Source organism: Lycium barbarum, chromosome 6 (genome assembly GCF_019175385.1).
Source record: "Lycium barbarum isolate Lr01 chromosome 6, ASM1917538v2, whole genome shotgun sequence".
Lineage (NCBI taxonomy): Eukaryota > Viridiplantae > Streptophyta > Magnoliopsida > Solanales > Solanaceae > Lycium > Lycium barbarum.
In genome coordinates this window covers 28,847,836-28,868,967 of record NC_083342.1, presented here as the reverse complement: position 1 = coordinate 28,868,967, position 21,132 = coordinate 28,847,836, and the positions used below count along the sequence as shown (strand labels likewise).

At 33.1% G+C, this 21,132-nt stretch overlaps 1 protein-coding gene across 1 annotated transcript; it reads right to left on the bottom strand.

The window, feature by feature from the left end:
- Positions 1-8,142: 8,142 nt before the first annotated feature.
- On the bottom strand, positions 8,143-8,865 carry LOC132643981 (secreted RxLR effector protein 161-like). Its single transcript, XM_060360511.1, has one exon. The coding sequence runs from the start codon at positions 8,863-8,865 to the stop codon at positions 8,143-8,145; it is 723 nt and encodes a 240-aa protein (XP_060216494.1).
- Positions 8,866-21,132: the final 12,267 nt, after the last annotated feature.

Here is a 21,132-nt window from a genome sequence, read left to right as displayed (position 1 = left end):
GATATTCCTTCTCAAATAGGGGAGAAATTACTGAAACAACAACTAGTTTTGTAGCTCCAACTAGAAAATTTTAGCTTTTCGATGTCAACATATTTAAAGCTTCCAAATTTCAATTTAAATTACTCAAAACAGATGAGTACTTCAGTTTTCAACTGTAAATTCACCCAACAGTCCCAATACAACATATACAGGCTTTTTCCCACTACTAAAAGCATCAAACAAATATGTTTTTTTTTCCTTTCATATAGTTAACCAGGGAATGAGATACATTTGGAGATTCTAATAAATTACCTGCTATCATAATAAGAATTAGCAAGAAAAACCAGAAACCAAGCATTCACAAGAAAAACAAGTTGTCGGTTTAGTTCAACTCACAATTCAAAGAATCGTTTACCTTAGCAATTGGAGTCGGTTAAATTGTACTATAGATTTACACGAAAAAACTTTGCTACCTAGGACTAAGAGATCAAATGTTATCTCTATGTAATTTACAAGTCAAAACCTGCAATATTTTAAAAAAAAAAACTAATTAAACAGCAGGGTTTTTTTTTTTTTTTTTTTTTTTTTTTTTTTTTTTTTTTGTAAATCTGAACTATATTACCAAGTGAGAATTATGTACCTCAACTAGGACAAACTGGACCAGACGGCTCCTAGTTCCCGTTAACCAAATCAAACGCAACTAAGTACTAGAAATATCACTTAGCAAACACAGAAAAAACTTTACTTGTACAAAATCATAAATCGCCTCAAGTGTTTGGGTACCTGGAAGCAAAATATTTGATGACGAAGATAAAAAAAGGTGAAGGAGAATAAAGATCCCGTAAAACACATTCCTTTCACTATACTTAGGTAAAAATGGACATAAGATCCTATGTTACAAACACATCAACAGTTAGAGGGTTCTCACATTCAAATATGAAGGAAATTGTTTCTCCAGAATGCCTCCGACTTTTACGGTACTAAAGCCAAAAGAAACTAACTTTTCACTTTTACTACTAAAACTTTTATGCCAATCATTCCTTATACACCACCTCTGGTAACATTTTTACCAATTGCATAATGGAACACGTTCAAAATGAAAACTGCAAACCATTTTCCGTTAGATGCCAACTTCTAAATTGTTCAAACAAGATTAAAATCCACGTTACAGATAAAGAGATTGACTCAGTGAAAGGAAAGATCTTTCCGTCACATCTCAGAATACCAAAACTAGACAACCTCTCAACTGTCCCTGATCATAGCATATAACAATCCATCATATAATTCAAAATTTCCTAAAGAAATTGTCAACTTACAAAAAAATCAACCACACAAACTAAGATGGTTCAAAATCAATAAATCTAACAAGTCGTGAAAAAAGGGAAGCACCAGCTATACTTCTCACTTTTTCTATTAAAAATCTCCAACTATACTTCTACGATAAAAAGGATCAACTCCAAATATATAAAACCCAAAACACCAAATTGCCTCAAGTGTTTGGGTATTTGGATTATAAATTTAAGATTAAATTATTTCTAGATGAGAAAGTATGATATTTTTCTTTTTTGGAACAGATTAAAAAAGAAATTATGACACATAATGGAGATTGAGGGAATTCAATTTTAAATTTCATTAGATGACACGTATAAACATATATGCTTAAATTCAGTAGCTTGTAAACATAATCACAAATACAGATTACTTACGTGATAAAAAGACGAAGGAATTGAGAAACATAAATTAAGAAGGGGTGAAAACCATGGGGACAACCTTCAACCTAACACTTCTTTTTATTTCAATTCTAATGGGATTACATAGAACATTAGAACAATAATATAGGTTTACAGACCATAAGAACAGAGATGATTGGCGCAACACAAGAATTACAGGGGGTAAAATCACAATGGAACATTCAGATAGAAGATGACGAATTTGATTTAATAGAATATACAAAAGAGGAACGTTCAGATAGAAGCAGTGGAGAGAACATTACCATGAAATTGGCTTAATCCAATAGAGTTTAGCTCTTCACCAAGATGTAGAAGCCGCAATAAAGAAGATGATGTGGTATTCTGTTTTTGTTTAATAATGGAATAGGGTTTTAACTTTGGGGGAGACTAATAGCAGACGCGAGAGAGTATTATTAAGCAAGCGCGGGAAAGTTTATTTAGAAGGAAAAATCAATTGCAGGAAGAGTTAAAAAAAAAAGGTAATTGTTTTACTGGAAATTCTTCTAAATTGCCACTAAAAATATACTTATTGCTGGCCAATATACGTTAGCCGCTGGTATTTTGCCTCCGTGAATTATTTAGTGGCAATTAACTTATAGCCACTAAATAATTGCCGCTAAAGCCCCTTTTTGTAGTAGTGATCTTGAATTAAATTGAGTCACATATCTTTGGCATCACGCATAAATTTAATTGTTCTCCATTTTAAGGTTAAACACATATTAAACTCGCAAAGTCAAAGTAAATGGCAGAAAATCTTGGAGCGATCTAGCAAATACATCGTCTTAGCATCGGGCTCATCATTATGAATGGAGTAGCTGACTTGAGACAGAAGTAAGATTTTCCAAAGGGATAAGCATTATATAGAAATATACTATAAGAGCAAATTATTGATTATGTTAGCTCCATGATATGAAGCCTGGGGATGCTTATCAATTAAAATGCTTACTTTGTCGAAACAAAAAACAAAAAACAAAAAAAAAGGAGAAGAAGAGAGAAAAGAACCAACCTAAGTTATTGCATAAAGCACACCAGCACGGAAAAAAATATTTGTCCAAATGAATATGTGGAAACATGTTCGTGCTTGTGTGATGAACCATTGTCCAAATGAATATTTGTTCTAGTTTCACCAAGAATGTGGAAACTCTCTTAGGGTGATGATTATCTTTCCTTTAAGTATGGATATTTAATGGTATTTAGTCAACTTCACAGATGAAGTGAGGAGATTTTTTCCAATTAAATGTCATGTCCTGCTCTATCTGAAGGTGACCAGCAGTAGTGGATGTTTCATCACTCTCTTAATATGCTACTTGTGCTCCAAGAATAAAGCCACAAAAATAGATTATGGATATAAGGACTTTGATTGATAGCATTAGTGATGGGATTAGTGATTGAAAGACAATAAATAAAAAGAAGGTGATGATGGAGGAGGAGAAATAAACTAAGAGCAAATTGAATAGAAGCTCTACTCCTTTGTTTTATCAAGAAAAGAACCCATAAAAAGCTAGCATCAACTATAACCAAAAACTTGCAAATATCAACACCATCCTAAAATCCACAATCTAGAACCTTGGTAAAAATATAGAAAACCCCCAACCAATACAATCACATAATCCATCTTCGGTAACAAATAGAGTAATAAAATAAATTTTTTAACTGTCTAGGTGAATACCTTAAATGGATCCGCGATTCGGGTTGGACGTTCGATTAGTGACGATTTGGATTCTAAATTATCCAAAGCTGAAGCATGTGAGTTCAAAGAATTTACAATATCAATAGTTAAGGATATCGTCACCTGTTAACCAAGCAAAATTTAGCATCAGCACACAAATAAAAGATATCAACTTTAAGTTTTGAATAGCCCACTCGCTCTCGCCACCCAATAGGTTCCACAAACAGAAAGAGTCCCATAAGCTATAACAGTTCTGGATTCAAAGCACTGAGAGCAGTCAATATAGCATAATGGGTGTTGGAAATCTTACGAAAAATACTTGATCACGAGCCTTATCGGAAAATACTTGATCACGAGCCTTGTCGGAAAATACTTGATCACGAACCTTGCAGGAAATTCTTGAAAGCTTGAGGCATGTCAATTAAGACACTGTCCTTAAGGATATTTCACCTGATATGAGTGTATCCCCAGGATTCAACAAGCTCTTCTAGTATAAAATTAGAAACTAAAATCTAACAAAGATTTCAAAAAGTAGAAAACCCAACACTAAAGAAGATAAGAAGAATACGGTAGTTTTGTTCTTGGTTTTTCACCCGCCCTGTAAGGAAGAAGACTTCCCAATATATAGGTAAATTCATATGGACTATTCATCCTCAACGGACAAACCAACTTAGTGCCAAAAAAAAATAATGACTAAAGACAATTAAGAGTACTAAAGGCAAGTAAAGGTGAATATAAAACTGTAGTATTTGGTCAACACCTTGGAAGAATTGAATGAGAAATAATGGTTTATTGAAGGAGTGACAATAATTGTCTTGCAATTACACAAACTAATTCTTTTTGAGATATTATATAATATTTTTTCAACAATCCCCCACTATATCAAAAAGAATAATAAGCAATTAAGAAGTTTTGTTGTGTTTCCACATATCTCAAAAGGAAAAGAAGGAGAAAGAACATATTGTTGGGTTCCCACATATGAGTACAATGCATCAAATCTGGTGTGTCGTAGACTATGAACCAGACCTAGATAAAACAAGATTATCCTTACAGAACAATTGGTGAAGTTTAGAACTTCTATGAACCAAGTATTCTTTTGTAAGCTCATGGTCTTATTCCATCACATCATACTCGCACAATCTTTGTCGTTATCGCGGTTTTGCGCTAAGAGGCCGTGCGCGCGTCCTGGTATTCATGAGTGTTCTAGAAATCCGTCACAATTTCATAGGAGCGGCATCACTCTACACTCATATAGGTCCACCCATCAAGTGTATTCTGTAGAGCAATACACCACCTATAAAGGACATGGTAATGGATTAAGAGTTTATAACTCATTCCTCATTTGCCTTGCAAAACTGCACTATATTCACACATCATAGGAAGGAACATAATTTAATAGTGCACTTTTGATCAACTAATGACTTGTTATTACCTATATGAACCTAATTCATGGAATCTCCAATCACATAGGTTGGGTTACCATCATTGTTAATCTTCTCAAATGACAAAAGTCTCATTCCCCTCGATGTTTCTTTTAGTCTTGTGAATCGGCAAAATTCACCTCAGACATCACATAGTTCATAGAAATAATTCCATCTCACAACAACGCTTTTTAATCACTTTATGTCTCAAGCTGATATGTTTTATTGCCATTGAAAATTTTATTTATTCACTACAGCTAACGTTGCTTGGAAACCACAATATATAAATATGTTGGTTTTATCCCAACCTCAATACTCACTAACAAGTATCTTAGCCTCATTACCAGCCAACTCTAACCCACAAACTCAAATTTTATTATGATTTACTTGGCTTATTTTCATATTATTATACCCCCACAATTAGTAAACACATAATAACTGATGGATTTTGAGATTCACTTAGTGTACCCTCTCTAATACAACAAATATTAATTCATCATAATACTTTATCATCAATTGCTTCCCTCCAAAATAATACACTAGAGAAGAATAACACCAAAATATATCTTAGGATCATTGTCAACAATATAAGTATAAAAATCTTCATCAAGATATTTTTTCTGACCTTCTACTTATTCTTCTCCACAAATTCTCATTTTCAAAATCATGTTGAACAACAAGACCACATAAATATTATCGCAGGGATTTAGTAGCTCAGTTGGTTGGCTACCTGAACTCTCACCTTGTTGGTGAGGGTTCGAATCCCACCGTTGTAATCCTCTCCCCCATTTTCCCTTCCCCTACCCCTATGTAATAAAAAACAATTTAAAAAAAAACATATATATTATCACCTTTAAAAAATAATAATAAAAATAAAAAACTCTCTCAACATAACTCTAGTAAGAGAACGTGACCCCCACATTTTCAAAAATTTTAAGATAGGGAAATAATATTTTTATAACTCATAAGAAGTATTATAAATTTCTCATAAGATATCTCATCTTATAAGTACCAAGCTAATAATATAGTTTCACCCAAATAATTATATAAAGTTACTCATACTATGTCATCATCAACAATTTTTTTTTAAGGAAAGTAATATCTTTATTAGGAGTTGGATAATAACTAATAAATCTTATTTTAAGAAGAACTTTTTCGTTTTGAGAACTTGATTAGTTCTTGAATCATCAACATATATAAATCATTCTTCTTCAACTTGGATGTAGAACACAAAATTAATTTGTTAGCACAAACATGCTTAGTAGCACCAAAATCGTCTAAAACTCAATGTCTCACACTAGTCACAAGATTCACTTAAGAAATGATCACAACATTTATATCATCCGCTTCGTCAAATATATGCTTAGCAGGATTATCATTTTCTGAATCTTTCTCTACATTTAGAAAATGATGGCTTAAATTTCCCCACACAAAATAATAAGTATTTCCATCAAAAACTTGTTTATTAATTTAGCAGAATCTGATCAATGCCATATCGTTTGACACATGAAGTTGAATCAAGAGTCATTCTCATAAAAAAATTACATTAGTGCCACATTCAATTCCATATTCAAAGACCAAAGTAAAATTTTCTAGATGTTAAACAGCCCAACTAGGGATTTAGTTTCACATAAATATCTAACTTCACATAAATATCTAACATTCGTAGGAAAAGAAATCTATCATAATTCTACATTTCTTCATCCAGGTAATCAAGCAAGATAATTTTTAAGCTTAACTAAATTTACCAAAAACTCAGTAATGTGCAAAGAACACAACTTATACATCAAATTCAAACAGGTCATTAATCCATTAAGAGAAACATTAACTCCAAGCCAACTTTTTCAAAAATCATCACTATAGATGTATATTATTCTATCTGCACTCATCTTACCACCTCAAATATAAATTATCCACAAATTCTCAAATAACTTGGACATTATTTAGGAGCTACCTCAAATAATATTACAACAACACAAATTCATCATAGACCCAAAACCAACTAATTAAACAAGAATAAATCATAGTAAATTATTCACTCTTTCATGTTCAAAGGTTCAACAACCACATATAGTGATACACAAATCCATACACGCAAACTAGTTTATAATTGAAAAAAAAAATTCATCATCTCGGGCTTCTCAAGATTTTCGAAAAATGTAATCGAAACGTACCTTTAACTACTGTGAAGAATCGAAAATGAGTGAAAAACCGCTATACCTTTGGATGGCCAATTAGAACAGTGATTTGGACATCGTCAACTAGATTCTCCGTAAGATTAGAGTATGAAATATCCTTAAGATTGTTGGAAATCTTACAAAAAATACTTGATCACGAGCCTTGTCGGAAAATACTTGATCACGAACCTTGCAGAAAATTCTTGAAAGCTTGAGGCATGTCAATTAAGACACTGTCCTTAAGGATATTTTGTAAGCTTAACTTAATGCATACCAGAATCTTGAACATGATAATCTTACAGAGAAACGTTACAAAAAGTGTACCTGATGCGGAAGACATTATCAGGAAAGCGGAAGCGTTAATTGTAGAAACTGGTTTCTACCTCCTTGCCCTAACCTTACGTTACCACAGTCGTCAATGATGGAAAAATAAAAATATATTGAATAAGTGGTAACCCTAATGGGTGGAGGGAGGACCAGTTTATAGAGATTGAGACTTAATCTGGTACGTCCATCAAGTAACCGATCTAACGGACGAGATTTATTCTTCATTAAATATTAGTTATGGGCTTCACATTAATTGGGCCACACAAAAGAATAATAAAAAGAAATTCTTACATTCTCCCACTTGGCCCAATGACCACATAACACTAATATTTAACGACATAAACATTAGTTGCGCATAAAATAAATCTCTTATATAACGTTCATCATACATACCATAATATGACAAACCACTAATGGGAGTTATGGCGGTTATACATAATTTTATGCTACATACTCTCTTCCATATACTACGACATTAGTAACTTGTCATACTAGGTTCATAAGCTATAAAACATTTAACATTATGGTCCACAATAATGTCTCATTGAAACTCATCCTGTAATATCTCAGAACAATAATATGTACACCATTATGAGAAACAGGAAATTCATTAATGTACATCAGAAACACATAATTGAGCTCAGAGTGTCAAACATTGGAAAGAAACATTAATCATAAGTACAACCAAGACCCATTCTATGTACATGTTCTTTAAATGTCTTTGGTTGTAAACCTTTCGTTAACGGATCTGCAATCATGAGATCAGTTCTAATATGCTCAAGTGACACCCTTTGTTTCTGAACTTCATCCTTGACGGTAAAGTACTTTAATTCCATAAGTTAGGCACCTTTGGAGTACTTATCATTCTTGGAGAAGAATATTGCTGCAGTATTATCACAATAAATTTTCAGCGGCTTGGTAATGGTGTCGACAACCCCAAGTCCTGAAATAAAGTTCTGCAACCATAATGCATGAATTGTGGCTTCAAAACATGCTACAAATTCTGCTTCCATTGTGGATGTAGCAATGACGGATTGCTTGGCACTCTTCCACGATATTGCTCCTTCAGCTAATAGGAGCAAGTAACCAAAAGTGGACTTTCTAGTGTCAACACATCCACCATGATCTGAATTCGAGTATCCAATAACTTCCAAACTATTGGATCTCCTATACGTGAGCATGCAATCCTTTGTTCCTTTCAGGTACCTCAAAACTTTCTTTGCAGCTTTCCAGTGATTAATTCTCGGGTTACTCTGATATCTCCCTAGCATTCCGACCGCAAAACTAATATCCGGTCTTGTGCAAGTTTGAGCATACATCAAACTTCCAATAATAGAAGAGTAAGGAATTGACTCCATTTCTTTTCGTTCTACATCATTCTTTGGACACTGCATGAGACTAAATTTGTCCCCTTTTTGAATTGGAACAACTCCTGCTGAACAATTGTTCATGTTAAATCTCTCAAGAACTCTTTCGATATAGCCTTTCTGAGATAGTCCCAATAGTCCTTGTGATCTATCACGGAATATTTCTATCCCTATCACATAGTATGCCTCACCCATATATTTCATTTCAAAATTCTTAGAGATAAAATCTTTCGTCTCACGTAATATGCCCAAATCATTAGCAGCAAGCAGAATATCGTCAACATATAAGACTAAGAATATAAACTTGCTCCCACTGATCTTTTGGTATATACACCGATCAACGGTGTTTTACTTAAATCCAAAAGATGTGATGGTATCATTAAACTTTATATACCGTTGTCGTGAGGCTTGTTTGAGTCCATACATTGACTTCTTTAATTTACACACCATTTGACCTTTTCCTTTAATTTCGAAACCCTCGGGTTGGTCCATATAAACTTCCTCCTCGAGGTCTCTATTAAGAAAGGCAGTTTTCATATCCATTTGGTGTAACTCTAAATCATAATGAGCCACCAAAGCCATAATAATCCTTAACGAGTCTTTCTTTGAGACCGGTGAACATGTCTCTTTATAATCAATGCCTCCTTTCTGAGTATAACCCTAGGCAACAAGTCTGGCTTTATATCGTTCAATAGTACCATTTGAATCGCGCTTGGTCTTGAAGACCCGTCTACACCCGATTCTTTTAGAATTTTCTGGCAATTCAACGAGATCCCAGACTTTGTTGTATTCCATTGATTTTAACTCTTCTTTCATGGCATCAATCCATTTGTCAGACTCAGTGCTTTCTATGTCTTGTGAAAATGAAACCGGATCTTTATTAAGTCCAATGTCAAAATCTGACTCTTGTAAATAAACCACATAATCGTCTGGAATAGCCAATTTTCTTTCTCTTTGAGATTTTCTCAATGGCACTGTTTGTGGTTCATTTGCGTCAGATATTTGTAAGTTAGTTCCTTCCTGGAGTGTTTCATTCAAATGTTGTTCAGTATTGTCAAAGTGTTCTTCGACAACGGGAACAATATTTGTTATTGGTGTGGAAGTAGGCACATTCATGGGCAATGGAACATTAACCCTTACCTCATTTATTTCCACACTTTGTCGTTCGACCCTCCCACTAACTTCACCATTTTCAATGAATCTTGCATTACCGATTTCAACAATTCTTGAGCTATGGTTTGGACAGTAAAACCAATACCCTTTAGATTTCTCTAGGTAACCAATAAAGTAACCACTTACTGTTCGAGAATCTAATTTCTTTTCATGTGGATTATAAATTCTAGCCTCCGCTAGGCAACCCTAAACATGCAGGTGCCTTAAACTAGGTTTCCTTCCAGTCCACAGTTCAAAAGGAGTCTTTGGAACTGCCTTTCTAGGAATCCTGTTTAATAAATACACAGCGGTACTAAGAGCATACATCCACAAAGTTTTGGGTAATGAGGAATTACTTATCATACTCCTAACCATATCCATAAGTGTTCGATTACGCCATTCTGCAACCCCATTTTGTTGAGGTGTTCCTGGCATAGTATATTGTGCACATATGCCATGTTCCTCGAGGAACTTGGCAAATGGACCTGGACATTGTCCTGATTCGCTATATTTTCCATAAAATTCACCACCTCTATCTGACCTAATGATTTTCACTTTTCTATCTAATTGCCTTTCAACCTCATTGACGTACACTTTGAGGGCGTCCGTTACTTGAGATTTTTCTTTTAGCAAGTAGATATATCCATAACGTGAAAAATCATCGATAAAAGTGATAAAATATTTTTCTCCAGCAAAAGATGGAACATCAAAAGGTCCGCAAATATCAGTGTGTATAATTTCAAGAAGCTGGGTGCTTCTTGTGGCACCTTTCTTACTATGCTTGGTTTGCTTTCCCTTAATGTAATCCAAACATATATCAAGATCAGTAAAATCTAGATTTGAGAGAATCTCATTCTTTACTAATCTTTCTAACCTTTCTTTGGATATGTGACCCAAACGCCTGTGCCACAAGTAAGCAGAACTTTCATTCAGTGAACTACGTTTAATTCCAACATTTTGATGTATAGCAAGAAGGGATTCAGAAAAAACATTATCGAGTTTCAATTTATATAAACCATCAATAAGAACACCAGAACCATAAAAAAACAGCATTCTTATATAAATTGAAACATCCATGTCCAAACTTAAAATCAAATCCAGAAACATCAAGTCTTGAAAGAGAAATCAAATTCCTAGAAACTGAAGGAACATAAAGAGTCTGTAATAGATCAAGGTGATGTCCAGTCTCCAAGATCAAACGATAAGTCCCTATGCCTTCAATTGGAGCCTTCATACGATTTCCCATGAACAAGAAATCCTTATTTGGATTTTTAGTTTGGATCGTAAGAAATCCCCGCAACATAGTGGATACATGAGTAGTTGCACCAGAATCAAGCCACCAAGTATTAGTAGGAACTTCTACTAAATTTGATTCGAAACATACAAAAGCACTAAGAGTACCTTTCTTTTCGAACCAAGCTTTACGTTTCGGGCAATCTTTCTGATAGTGTCCTTCCTTTCTACAGAAACGACACACATCTGCCTTGAGTTCCTTATGAGCATCCTGTTGAACTTTAACAGGTGCTTTCTTCTTCTTGAACTTGTTGGCCTTCACTTTAAATCCTTTACTAGCTCCTTGAACCATGAGGTTGATAGAATGACTTCCTTGTTTATTAAGTCTTGATTCCTCCTGAGTAAGCATACTGTACAATTCACTAACATCTCACTTATCCTTAATAGTGTTATAGTTAATTTGGAATGGTCCATACTCAGGAGGCAATGAGTTCAGAATAAACTGAACCAAGAAGGAGTCATCCACTTTCATCCCCAAGGTCCGGAGTCTTGCTGTAATGTTAGTCATCTCGATGATATGATTTTGCATACTACGCGACCCATCAAACTTCATGGTTGTGAGTTCAGCCATCAGTGTACCAGCGAGAGACTTATCAGCAGAACGAAAACGTTCTTCCACAAACTTCAGGTATTCCCTGGCACTTTCTGTCTGTGGAATAGTACTCTTAATGTTGTTGGCAATAGTCATTCGCATAAACATAAGGCTCAAACTATTAGAGCGTTCCCATGCTTTATGGAAAGACTTCTCATCCTCACTGCTTGTATTAGTAATAGTAGCAGGTTTTTCTTTCAGCAGAGCCAAGTCAAGATCCATCACACCTAAGTGGAACTGGACTTGTTCATGCCACTCAGAGAAGTTCAATCCATTGAACACAGTAACAAATGAAGCAAGCGAATGAAGAGGAATAACTGCAAAATAGATATACATGCTCATAAATTAGAAAATAATGTGGATTCAGCAAAACAATAAAAGTATATCGTAATTCTCCTTTGGGTGATACTACGACATACTATCATAATTTAAATGCCATTTTCAACTTTAATAGGCAATTAAATATTTCCAATCAAACATATACGACATCTTTGGATATACAATATATATTTGATTAAATAATATTAATTTACCTCATTATATTCACTAATCATAGAATAACTGATTCACCTTTGGGTTAATCCTTAAGTACTAGCAATAGTGAATGTCAATTTATCCATCTAGTTTCAATTATAGGCATTTCATTAGTTTAATGGACAAACGACAATATTTATACATGCACATCTTTCACAAACATACTAGTTTGGCCACTTTGGTGACTAACAAACTATATAGATATTAATACATGTATAAAATAAACACATAACTTATGTATGTACATTTTAAACATTCTAGTTTGGCCACTTTGGTGACTAACAAACTATAGAACCATAATCACATACATAATATAAGCAATAAATAACTTTATGCATGTAAAATTCATAAACAATCTAGTTCGGCCACTTTGGTGACTAATAAACTATATAAACATAATACATGCATAAAGTTAACATGGAGACAATGTATGTGTGAATATTAAACATTCTAGTTTGGTCACTTTGGTGACTAACAAACTATATAAATATAATCACATACATAAAATAAACAATTAATTGCTTCATCAACCTAACGGCCCAGGTACTTTAAATAGCCCAAAATTAAAATTGTGGCCTAAGAAACAAACATAAATTTCATGATAAAATAGCAATAAGTTCATGATTAAATCAAATAATTCTGGGCCAAAATCCTACCAAGACTTACATAATTAAGTCCACATAGATGGCCTAATTTTTAATTACCAAAAATTGATGAGCCAAGTTTTAATTGGTCAAACCAATGACCTAATCCCATACGACGTATACGATGAAAACTTCTAACACTTAATTATTCTACGGTCAATTTCGGAGAACGAAACCAGATATCATGGTTCAATAAATAAAAATCTATGAACAATGATTATTTGCCTTTACTGATTCAAGCGTATGGATAATGGGGGAAATCAAAAGCAACAAATAATTCAAAGGTAAAATAAGAGAATTGTAGTTTGTTTGATTTTCCCAATTAATTTACTATCCATTACAAAATTCAATTTCTACAAACAGAGAAATCGTATTCTGACTATAAATTGTGACTTTAAAGTCATGATTTCGTATTTTGCCGAAGGCTACACATGATTTCATATAACAACAACACAGTCATATAACTTGGTCTTTTCTTAATGAAGATTATCAGTTCAAGTAATTCAGGCTTTGATGCCACATGTAAGCTTAACTTAATGCATACCAGGATCTTGAACATGATAATCTTACAGAGAAACGTCACAGAAAGCGTACCTGATGCGGAAGACATTATCAGGAAAGCGGAAGCGTTAATTGTAGAAACTGGTTTCTACCTCCTTGCCCTAACCTTACGTTACCACAGCCGTCAATGATGGAAAAATAAAAATATATTGAATAAGTGGTAACCCTAATTGGTGGAGGGAGGACCAATTTATAGAGATTGAGACTTAATCCGGTACGTCTATCAAGTAACCGATCTAACGGACGAGATTTATTCTTCATTAAATATTAGTTATGGGCTTTACATTAATTGGGCCACACAAAAGAATAATAAAAATAAATTTTTACATATTTCACTTGGTATGAGTGTATCCCCCAGGATTCAACAAGCTCTTATAGTACAAAACTAGGAGCCAAAATCTAACAAAGATTTCACAAAGTAGAAAACCCAACACTAAAGAAGATAAGAAGAATAAGGAAGTTTTGTTCTTGGTTTTTCAGAAGGAAGAAGACTTCCCAATATATAGGTAAAGTCATATGGACTATTCATCCTTAACGGACAAACCAACTTAATGCCAAAAAAGTAATGACTAAAGGTAATTAAGAGTACTAAAGGCAATTAAGGGTGAATATAAAACTGTAGTTTGGCCAACACCTTGGAAGAATTGAATGAGAAATAATGGTATATTGAAGGAGTGACAATAATTGTCTGCAATTACACAAACTAATTCTTTTTGAGATATTAGATAATATTTTTTCAACAATGGGCATGTAATATATATATATATATATATATATATATATATATATATATATATATATATATATATATATATATATATATATATTTCATTGAATGCTAAAATCACCAATAGAACAGCAGAGTTGCAAAATCAGAAGAGATGAAGATGAAAAATTGTGAAATAATGAACAAGATCTTGCCATTAAAGAATTGAAATTTTAGCGGCAATTTGATTAAATTTATCGGCAATAATAATGGACACTAAAAGGGCATAAGTAGCCATTTTGGGATGGGGTTTAGCTGCCATCATAATTGCCACTATACAATTGCCGTTAAAGCAGGTGATTTTTAGCGGCAATTAATTATACCTTTACCGGCATTTCGTTAAATGACCGCTAAAGGCTTTAGCGACACCAACATCACCGGCCAAAGTTTAATGGCCGGTAAATATTTTGGCGGCAATAAGGGCATTTTCAATTGTTAAAATATCCAGATGATACGTGTCTATTTATATTCAGCGGAAAAAGCCACGTTGGATTTAGATATGTTAAAAGTCTAAAATACCCTGATAATAAATGACATTAACCTAACATGTCGATCTCAATCATAACTCACTCTTCTAATATAGTACCAAGAGAAAAGACACATGTTCAGCCTCAGCAATACGCACTTGAAATATATAAATGGAATACACTACTGTGCTAGCCGAAACGGCAGATTCCTTAGCTACATTACAATCTTGCACCTTATACAGGAGCAGCTCTAGCTATCATATGAGGTTCATACACAAATATGCACACTTTTATAAATTTTACCTTAAACCCATAATCATCATATTATACTAAAAGTGGAAAGCTTCTAAGTTAAAAGTTGGATTACTGAAATGTCCATCAAAAGTTAAAGGACTTTTATATCCTTCTTGCCCTTTAATCAAACACCATTCCTATATAATTTTTTTGGATAAAAAGGTAAATCTCCATTATAATAAATAACAAAAAGGAAATTTGAGCAACAATGCATTCAGCCTTTTAAGTTACCTACTTTTATTATGCTCTTTAAACTACACTAATTGTAAAAATTCTCATATTTATGTGTTAGGTTAAAGAAGTCTAAAGGTCATCTTGTTTATAGACCACTTGATTTTCTAACGTTTTTTTCATTTGCCAACTTAGTTCAGAATATTCATTATATGTTATATCGCTTAGGCCATGATTCATATATATCTATTTTCTCAAAATTTTGCCTTTTTCTTCTTTATTTTCCATACATGTAAAATGTAATATGTACGCAGCTCTTCACCCAAAGTTGCCTCATTAATTCTTATTTAATTAGGCCTTAAATGTGTTTGTAACAATGCAATGAACAATTACAAAGGAAAATGAAGAGTTACGTTGTTGTAGATGATAATAGACCACAAAGAATCAGTTTCTCCTTTTCAAAATAAAAGAAGATGAAGAAGAGGAGATGCTACAATTAATTGGATTCTCTAATAAACAGTAGTTTGTCTCTAGAATCAAACTTTTTTTTTTTTTTTTTGAAAGAAAGTGTTATAGTTCATATTGGATATATGTTGTTAAAAATTAAGAGACGATGAAGAAGAGGAGATGCTACAATTAATTGGATTCTCTGATAAACAGTAGTTTGTCTCTAGAACCAAATTATATTATTTATTTTTTGAAAGAAAGTGTTATAGTTCATATTGGATATATGTTGTTAAAAATTAAGAGACTTTATGTCATGTATTTGTTTGAAGGTAAAAAAAAAAAAAAGTCTAAAGTAAGGCCAAAAAAGGATTTTTGTTCAATTTAAAAATATTTTTATGCAATTTAAATATATGGGAAGCCTTTAGTTTTTAAGAGTTTGCAGCAAAAATCGAACTAATCTTTCAATAATTTAATGTCATAAAAAGTCGGGAAAAATAAAAAATAATTACAATTGTAACTTTTAATCTTGATTTTGAGTCGGTGCTAGAGTTGGCAGAAAAAAATCAAACTAATCTTTCAATAACTTAATGTCACAAGGAAGCGGGAAAAAAAATAAAAAGTAATTACAAATTTAACTTTTAATTTTAGTTTTGGGCCCGGCTAGTATATATAATTGACATGACTTATGACTTGAAACGTTGGGTTGGTCACCATGTGATACATAGTAGGTATTAATTTGGTTTTCAACTTTCATACATAGTACGTATTAATTTGGTTTTCATTTTCATACATAGTTATTAATTTTCCAAAGGTAAATACTTCTATTATATGCATGTTATTTCTATATGTTCGAGCATGTATTTGTTTTTAAATTAAGTTACTACATCACTAACATCAAGTTTATAAGTTTCTAATTTAAAATTACATTCGGTTACTTTTTCTTTGTTTTGATTTTTATTTTATAAGCTCAAAATAACTATTAAAATATGTGTATACTGTATAAAATTTATCGTACTAATTATTTTGGGATAAATGCACATTCCCAGAAACTAGTTTTCATATAAGAAGAAGTGCCTTCAAGGTATATAGTCCAACCGTAAACCACAAAATAACAATTTTATCACATATACATACTAAATAAAAGTACCATCATGACATATCAGTAAATAGAGCGATTACCTACCTAAAAAAGTAGACCGATAATAGTGGAAACAATTTTAAAAAAAGCTGAGCTTAAAGTCCATTTTCAACTAACATCTCATTCGTTCGGCATAATCAAATCTAATCATTCAAGAAAGTATCAATTACAACATTATACGCATTATGACTCCATATAAACCTACTCATAGGTAAAGAAAAATTTAAGAAACATAAAGTTCTATCTACATTACAGGCTAAAACAAAATTATCTCTTGCCAGTTTTAGATATCTTGTTTTTGTAATAAAACTAGTGGTGCATGGCCCGTGCCAGCACAAGCCCAACACTGTAAAAATTAACAGTATCACTTTTATTTTACTTTGTTTTGATATGAAATCAAAAAATATAAAAAGTGGTTCATCTAACACGGATAATTCATAAAAATGGTCTCGTGTTGCACCATCAAGTTTACATCAACTATACATCAAGTTAACACAAGCTATCCTAAAAAAAAGTAGTTATATTTGGATATACATATATATCCTGTTTACTTTTAATAGTTGCAAATTTTTCTTCACATAAGCTTGTCGAGTCCAACTTCCAACTTCATGTTGCACTTCTTGCCCTTACCAATCTGCAAAAAGTTCAACATAAGTAGCAATTCAAATCTTAAAATAGAAAAGATATTAGATGACAGAAGCAAGGATGAGCAAAGTAAAAGAGGCAAACAAAGCTGGTTATAAAGCCTGCACTCGGCTCCTCAGCTAGTTCGTCATATAGGAAGGAAGGTCGATACTGCAAGGATTATAGCCACATACAGAACTATTCCTCAAGCTCCAGTCATTGTTTCTCTAGCGTCCGCACGTCATATCATTACCAGAATATAGGATGGAGATATAATCACAAAATTATGATGTTTCATACAGCTCTACAGTTTTTGTTGCCTGACTAATAAGCACATGAAATAAGTTAAAGAGGTCTAGGTTTGATGCACGTCACACTAAGAAAACATATAAGTTGAAAAACTTTACAGAGTTTTATTCTATGTCAATTAACAAAAGAATTCTTAACATCCCAAGCATAGAAGAGGATATGTTTCCAAACCAAAATCATTCAATGCGCTTCTCGCAAAGGCTCCTCGCAAACACAAGAAATGAAGTTAATTGTCGTCAGAGTACTTCATCTAGGACAAACTTTTTACTTAGAAAATAAAGCTCTTCATCTTCCGATTTTGCAATTCTTCACTATAAGTCACAAAAAAATTGAGAAAACGATTTCTGGTAGTATGATAAATTAAGACTTAACAGCTCCTATCTCGCTTTAGAGCCTGCTCTTTCTTGAACAACCATGTAGTCTTCCATTCAAAATAATTACTTACAATGTTGTTGATTATGTTTTGAAATCAATTAGACTGCGTCCCACTTTCATGACAACAAATCAAAAAAATAAAAGGTAAAAGTCAGAGAAGTTAGAATAAATCTCATACCTTTTCTATCCGTTCACCACAATATTGAAAGAGGCAATATACATTATAAATAATACCTCTTTAAGTCACGACTTGATGACTTTATCTTCCTTGTTTCTTACATCAAAATATTCACTCCCTTCAAATTAGTAATGTATTTCTACATCTGCATGTATGTACTCAGTGCGGAAATTTTTCCACTTCTACTCATTGTTATCCACTTTCTCAGGGCACAAATACAGTAAATCTTTCAGAGGAAAAAGATAATAGTAGTAAGAAAATGATTGCAACTCATTATAAATATCAGGCAAAAGAGCATAATTTAATATGGATGAAAATATTACAATACTCTTCGAACATAATAAACATAAGATATAATTACACCGAACATGTGCGCGCTACTGGGAGCACTGGTAAAGCTATATTTTTATTTATTTTTTGAAATTGTTAACTGTATTATATATTTTGTGTGCAAAACAGTACATGGGTTGTACTAAAACCATATTCACACAAGTACTCCAAAACTCTACTATTTTTTTTTTTTTTGAAATTGGTAGTATTGGTATTAATAGCACTAGGGCAGTGCCGAAGACATATTTACAGAGGAGAAGTCCCGGCATCCAACAAAGATCCTAAACAAGAGTTACAATTGCCCTATAAAATCTATTAAGGAAACCTACTCCTCTAAGTAGCATTCTTTACACCAAAAGTGAAACAAAAGTAGGCACTTCATCTTAATACCTTGCACATGATTACCCCTATCATCAAAAACCCTAGAGTTTCTCTCTTTCCAAATTGTCCACCAAATACAAGCAGGAACCAATCTCCACCATTTCTTCTATCTAACTGAAACTCCCAAACTGTTCCAGCTCTTAAGTAGATCAACAGTGTTTGCAGGCACACACCATTTGATCCCCACAATATTGAGAAAGAGCTGCCACAGCTGAATAGTGAAAGAACAATGAAGAAACAGATGGCTATTTGTTTATGTGTAAGATTCACAAAACAAACATCTGGAGCATACCTCGAACCCACTTCTTCACAACCTTTATCGAGTCAAAACTGCCTGCCTAGCCATCAGCCAGGAGAAACATAGAACCTTTGTAGGAGCATTAGTCTTCCAGATAAACTTCCACGGCCAGTCGACTATCTGATGAGCATAGTTGCTGATTGTTAAGTAGGCAGATTTGAATGTGAAGGCCCCATCTTTGCTTGGATTCCACAGCAGCTTATCCTCTGCTTCTGATAACCCTAGGAAGACTTTCAAGGTCTTAAAAAACTCCACTACTCTTTCAATTTTCCAATCATTTAGATCCCTGTAGACACGTGATTTTTTACCCTCCCGAGACGTTTTCACTGTCTTGACTAATTTTCCTTTTAAATTAAAAAAAATACATGAAGCAAGAGCCAATTAAACTTAGCCACCAAGACGATCCTTTTTCCTATTTTTCCCTAACAAAATTCACATGGGACCATTCAAAGTCATCTACACAGTGCACGTTAAAAAAAAAAAAAAAAAACTACCTGGCACTTTCCATTTCAAGGTGGTACTATACACCTGGCCATTTTTTACCTTATCCCTTAATTCTCTCACTACACAAAAAAAAAAAAAAAAAAAAAAAAAAAAAAAAAAAAAAAAAAAAAAAAAAAAAACCCTACACACTATAAATACAAAGAAAACTAGCAGCTAGCACCCGAAGACCTATACACCTAGCAGTTGTAATACACAAAAACACCCGGACTAGAGAAACATCCTAAAACACTGATCAGCTGTTGCCAAGAATATACAAAAACACCTAATAGACCATTTCTCCATTGTTATCTTCTTTGTTAAATCTCCACAAATCCCATCTTAATATCACCCAATCCCAATTCCAATGTCGTGTCTAAACCCGCAGGTGAAGGTCACAGTGGTTTTCGTTTGAGCTTCTTTTTTTTTTGATAATCAACGTTGGAGTACATTTTTATTCAAATAAAGGTTCATTCTCCTCTTTTCTTATCTTATTTATTTCTTGTCGTTGACGTGTTTTAATATCCTAACGTGTGCTATGTTGGGTTGGAACGTTAACTTACTCAGTATCTGTTATTTATACTTTTGTTGGATAAATACATAGATTCTTGATGTAAGAGCTAGAAATGATCGCTTAAGATTTTGAGTAATAATATATTGAAAAAGAAGGCATTAGGAAAGGGCTTTTCTACTGTGCTAAAGTTCTCTTTTTTCATGTATTAAATATTGGAACATTCTACAACCTGAGTTCTTTAATGCTTCAATATGTCAAGTCTATAAAAAAACTGAATCTGCATATAATTTCTTGGTTACGTATGCTAAACCCACTAATTGTAGCATTGGTGACTAGAAATATCAATTACTTTTTTTTTCATTTTATTAAATAACGTGAATGACTTTTGTTAGTTTCAACTCGCAACCTTTTTCTTATGTGTTTAAATTATGCCAATTGCTTTCTCTGAAGTGGTCTTGGATGTCTTATGGGTGTTATTGTGCGCATTCTTCTCATTTAATTGAACCGTGGTCGATAAATTCTCTTAATATATATCAAAAGAATCTGGTAGGTCTAGATCGTTTTAAAGGCCCATTCAACTAGTTAACTGTGAGATGAGTGAGATGGGGTGTGGATTTATTTCAAACCCCGTTATCAAGTATAAAAGAAAAGGGTGGTAAAACCAATGGTAAAGAAGCGAGATGGGTTACAAATTTCAAAACCCATTGTCAAAGAGTGAAAAATGATTAAAGTAATAGTAATAAGTCTCGGATTTTAGAGACAAATAATTGATTCTAACAATAGACTCTTTAGGCGTGTCTAATAATAATTGCGTTGACCATGTGGACAGACCCGTTCCTTGGATAAATGCATATAATTAAAAAAAAGTCATGTGGGTCATCCCGCTCCTTGACCGATAAATAATAATTGTATTG